The sequence below is a fragment of the Sinocyclocheilus grahami genome, unplaced genomic scaffold (genome assembly GCF_001515645.1).
Source record: "Sinocyclocheilus grahami isolate Dianchi unplaced genomic scaffold, SAMN03320097.WGS_v1.1 scaffold4684.1, whole genome shotgun sequence".
Classification (NCBI taxonomy): Eukaryota; Metazoa; Chordata; class Actinopteri; order Cypriniformes; family Cyprinidae; genus Sinocyclocheilus; species Sinocyclocheilus grahami.
Genome location: NW_015509576.1, coordinates 9,583 through 14,691, shown reverse-complemented (window position 1 = coordinate 14,691; position 5,109 = coordinate 9,583). Strand labels below are relative to the sequence as shown.

General features: G+C 36.7%; 1 protein-coding gene across 1 annotated transcript in view; it reads right to left on the bottom strand.

Moving 5' to 3' along the window:
• Positions 1–1,101: 1,101 nt before the first annotated feature.
• Positions 1,102–5,109, bottom strand: part of LOC107576937 (cytochrome b-245 heavy chain-like) — a gene marked incomplete at its 5' end in the record, with an annotated part of 12,826 nt that continues 8,818 nt past the window's right edge. The window contains 8 exons of the mRNA XM_016263058.1: positions 1,102–1,339; positions 1,432–1,556; positions 1,650–1,796; positions 2,514–2,676; positions 3,268–3,521; positions 3,593–3,685; positions 3,770–3,902; positions 4,773–4,954. Of these exons, the coding sequence (XP_016118544.1) occupies positions 1,222–1,339; positions 1,432–1,556; positions 1,650–1,796; positions 2,514–2,676; positions 3,268–3,521; positions 3,593–3,685; positions 3,770–3,902; positions 4,773–4,954 (1,215 nt within the window). The remainder of the gene's footprint in view (positions 1,340–1,431; positions 1,557–1,649; positions 1,797–2,513; positions 2,677–3,267; positions 3,522–3,592; positions 3,686–3,769; positions 3,903–4,772; positions 4,955–5,109) is intronic.

The following is a 5,109-nucleotide window of genomic DNA, read 5'->3' as shown; positions in this document are numbered from 1 at the left end:
ATGATTGGTTTTGTGGTCCAGGGTCACATATGTGTGTGTGTGTGTGTATGTGTCTGTTTTTGCAGGAAGCTGCACAGTCAGGTGGGAGAACCGCACCATGTACTGTGTCGTCAGTGTGTTTGCAGTGGCTATTGCACTATGAGCAGGAATCAGGGCTGAGACATGCACATACACACAGACACCAAAGGGCAAAACCACCTTCGCTCTGACCATCACATCCTCATATCTGGCTAAGACTTAAACCAACTTGTGTCATGTTTTGCCTATTCTACAAAATTTAGAACGTATTGCTAATGCATATTGGTGTAAGATAACATTGTATGTTTATTTGTTTTTTTATTTTAATTTATTTTTGGGGGACTTTCAAAGGTAACGTGCACCTTTGCTCTGTATAGGATGAACTGCAAATATGTTGATGCTTAATTATTAAAGTGGTCTGATTTGGGTTTAACAATCCAACAATGTTTGATGATGTTTTTTTAGTCTTCAGACGTCTGAGGCATTTCCCATATCTGAAAATATATTTAAACTCTGAACCACATGCAAAATATGAGGGGGAATTACAAACAATGCAAGGATGTCACTTCATGGCATAATACATGTTGAACTTTTTTTGGGGGGAACTGAAACTAAATCTAAATATCAACTAAACGAAATTGAAGTCCATCTATACATCCCACATAGAATTGCTGTACAACGTTAAATAATTTCAAAGGGAGCCCACTATAACACTTTATTCAATTCAGTATTTGACTTTGTTTTATAGTGGTGTGCCTTTTATTGTAACATTATTTTACTTAATCAGGAATTGATCTTTGGTTCCCCGCCATATTGCTTAACTTAAAAATTTCATAAGGTTTACTGAACGTGCACTTAAGAAAGAAGAAGCAGGATTGGTTTACACCAAAACAGTAAAATAACACATTGATCTTTATAGTACATAAAAATAAATTCTGCTTCGTGCACAACCATGATATATCTAGACCAATAACACAACATCATAATAACAAGCTTACACTGCAAAAAATACTATTCTTAACAAGAATTTCATTAGTATAGTAAATAAAAAACTTCAAAAAATCTGCCATTGCAGTGAGACAAAATCTACTTACACTCAAGATACAATATTTGAAAACAAGTCTGAATATCTTATGCAGTGGTTTAAGGATTTTTCAGTATTTTTTCAGCTCTGATACATATGAGTTGACACTTTGAAGCACATCAGAAGTTTTCTTTGTTGAATATAAACTCAGTTCCAGATTCAGTGTGTGAAATGCACTGCTTTCCCAGAGCTGTGGCCAAAGCCATAGGACCACATAGAAAAACGCCTACTTTTGAACTGAAAGAAAGAAGACGAAAAAATATGACTTATTAATGCACAGCAAGTGTAGAAAGCCTTAACACTGCTGTTATTTACCACACTCTACGTACCCTGGGTGTTGGGTAGCAATGGCACTGAACTCATTGTCCCAGTTGGGTTTACCGTACAGAGTCTTCTGCTTAAGCCCAGTAATGGGATCATCTTCCGCCTCATATTGAACTCTAAAATGGGCCGCCTTTAAACAGTAATCAAAATGAGTGCCAAAGTATTTTTTTGTATTTTAGGGAAGTTAAAATAGTTCACAATGTCAAAAAGTATTTTCGCCCACCTCAGCATCCTTCCAGCGCGTTAGATAAATGTTGTAACTAAGGAAATCGCTCATGTCTCTCTCCATCATCTGTCTTTCCAAACTCTGCAGCAGGTCTGCAAACCATTCGAAAGCCTGTGTCTCCGGACACAGCCAATAGAAATAGATCTGCAGAGGTCAAGGTTCAGAACATTACATGTTTAGCTAAAATATGAATTAATTCTTTAAGGCAAGACACTAAAGACAAAACCACAGTTTTTTGAGGTTCTCGTCAATTTTGAGATTTTAGGCTATTTTGCTTCCGTAACTTGACTTCTTTCAAACTAGTGGAAAGAAAACATCACACATTTAAGTGTTTATTTTATTACACTTTGTCTATTTGCATCTATAGAGTTGAATTAAAATACATATCTTTAATGGTTGTTTCCTCTAAATGACTTTTTTTCCTCATGCACTGAGCTATAAATCTCCACTTCAACTTCGCTTTTATAAATTCACAGTGTGTGACGAAAAACTATATTAAAAATCCCCAGTGTAAAAAACCTTTAACTCCGAGATGTCAACAAAATGTAAAGTGTTCACACTTCTGTTCTGGAAATGTAAGCAAATTAGTACATTTTTAATTAGATAATGCCTCGATTGCAAATCAATTCCAAAAACTTGTATTACATAAGCATTTAATTAATGTACTGCGAATATTCCACTGTAGAAGTATGGTGATATCTACTACTAACAATTTTTACCATATTCACCTGTAGTGTTTTCCCTTAAAAGCTATGACCCTAAAGCTGACATTTATGAGCTTTAATGAATAAGACTACAAAATAAACATGGCATCTGCAAAGACAACTTAGACAACTGACTAAACCTTGTGCTGTTTATCACCTTTTTGGTGAAGACATTTTTGTTCTCCTGGACGTGTTTGTACCACACAGACTTCAGAACAGAAGCGAAAGGTGTCACACCAATACCAGCACCGACCAGCATCACAACTTCATAACGAAAGACATCCTCACTGGCCGTCCCAAATGGCCCATCCACAGCCACCCTACACAGAGAAAAACAGACATTATGCACAGCAAACTAGCAAACTGTACATCCTTTGCAGGACGTTCCAAAGGAATAACTGAGCATTGTGTTCTTCACTTATCATATTAGTATTTGTATTCTTTCAGTTCTCTACTGCAGGAGGAAGAAATTAGGAAACACATAAGGAGAAATAGCAAGAAAAGTTCACTCATGTTGAAATCAACACATTGCTACTTGTCTCTCCACACTTCTCGTTTTCTCAACTACGATTGTACACTCACATCCCTTTTTTACTTTGTATTTTCCCATTTTACAAGTGAGACTCACAAGTACTATTAAAAGCACCACATCTGTGTTATTCAAGAAACGAACCTGACATTAAAAAAATACAGTTCTTTTTATCATCGTTAATTCACCCTTATGTGATTCTTCTGAAGATGAAGATGTTTTAAAGAAAATTCTTGTCCATACAATGAAAGTCAATGGGCTCCAAAACAACATTGAAATTCATACAGGTTTGGAACAACATGAAGGTGAGTAAATGCTGACAGAATGTTAATTTTTGGATGAACTATTGCTTTAAATTACTCATCTGTCACTTTAATCTTACTTTGGTAGTGTCCAAGCATCCAGCACCACGGTTTTGTCACCTCCACAGGCCGTATAAAGGGCTTGTGTCCAATCTCCAACAATTCGGATATGCACGCTTAAGTGGTCTTCCTCCGGGGCAGAGGTCAAGGTAAAGGGATGCCACTCTAGCTGAGAGATGGACGGGCACTGGATGAAAACATACTGACCGACCTCCATCTTAAAGCCCTTCTTCTTCATCTGCAGCTCAAGGGTCTTGGATGGGTGCATCACTACCTGTAAAGTGACGTAATACAGTAAGAGAGGAAGAAATCTATTGGTTGCTAATCAAATTTTGACTGACTAACCTTGGTGATAACCACTTTCTGCTGTGAGCGATAGAAGCGCACCAGTCTCTCACATACATATAGAATCATGGGGCCAACCACCCACTTCCATGTCTGTAAGAGAAAGTACATGTTTTTGAGATGCATCAAAATGATTAAAGAAATGCTAGATGTATTTGTGATTATATTAGGATATACCATCGGGGGATTCCCAGCAAAGACAGGTTCTGGGCAGTTGGTGCCATTTTTACCCCACGTCTCGAACTGGCTGTGACATTCATCTGGGTTGTGCACTTTTACACTTTCTAGAGTCTGGCCTCGCACAATACGCCTACACAGAAACACACACACTGTTATTGCATATATAATGCATGATAATTCTCTTGCTATGCTATTATGTGTCTGTCAACTTGTATTATGACTGAGATATGTCATGATGCTTCAATAAAGGCTGCTAGAAAACCTGCCTTTTAATAGCTTAAAACTACGTCTATCTATGTATTCACTGGCATGAATGAGCAGAAATGAGTCTGTGTTTTCAAATCATCCCTTCTTAGCATTGAGGAGAAGGCGTGCAAGAGTTGTGCAAGCGGAGAACGCAAAAAAGTTGAGAATTGCCCAACTTTGTACAGTACATACAGTACAAGGAAAAAGCATAGCATCTAATCTCTGTGAGTGACACCTGTCAAAAACATTCCAAAATCTGGCGGATTCAGTGATTAAATCACATTTTACATATTACTATTTTTTAATTCAGATGCAGTTTGCATGCTTTCATGCTGGCACAACCCAAACGTGTATCAAGTTGATAATGTACATACACTACTGTTCAAAAGTTTGGTTTCACATGATCCTTCAGAAATCACTTAATATGCTAATTTGATGCTCAAGCAACATTTCCTATCATCAATGTTGAAAACAGTTATGCTGCTTAATATTCTTGTGGAAACATCTGCGATACATTTTTTCAGGATTCTTTGACGAATAAAAAGTTCAAAGGAACTGTGTTAGATCCAACTCGTCTTTACCGTCATATTTGATCAATTTAATGCATCCTTGCTGAATGAATGTATAGAATAAATTATTTAGATGTATTAATGCATTTGTTTATTCAAAATAAGTACATTTCAATTAAACACAGTTTTAGTTTTGATTTTTAATTTAAAAAATGTTTAGAATATTAATTGATCTAAACCCTCACCCGACTCCATGAAGCACCAAACCAATGAAAAAGAGGATGAACAGGTGATGGGTGAACCAGAACACCTCGAAATATGACCTTCTGATGACCTCCATGGAGGAAGTGATGATGAGGATGAGGGCGAGGGTGATGACCACCCCTGTCAGTCCTGCTATAGTAGTAAACATCACTATGGTTGGGTTCTGGGAAATCACAAATACAAAAATGACAACATAAAACATTACTCAAAATGTTTTACATTAAACACATCATTACATTAAAAAGAAACAAAGATAAAGTAGTTTGCAAAAATCAAAATAGTGCAATTTCAGACTACCATTACACTACCATTCAAATG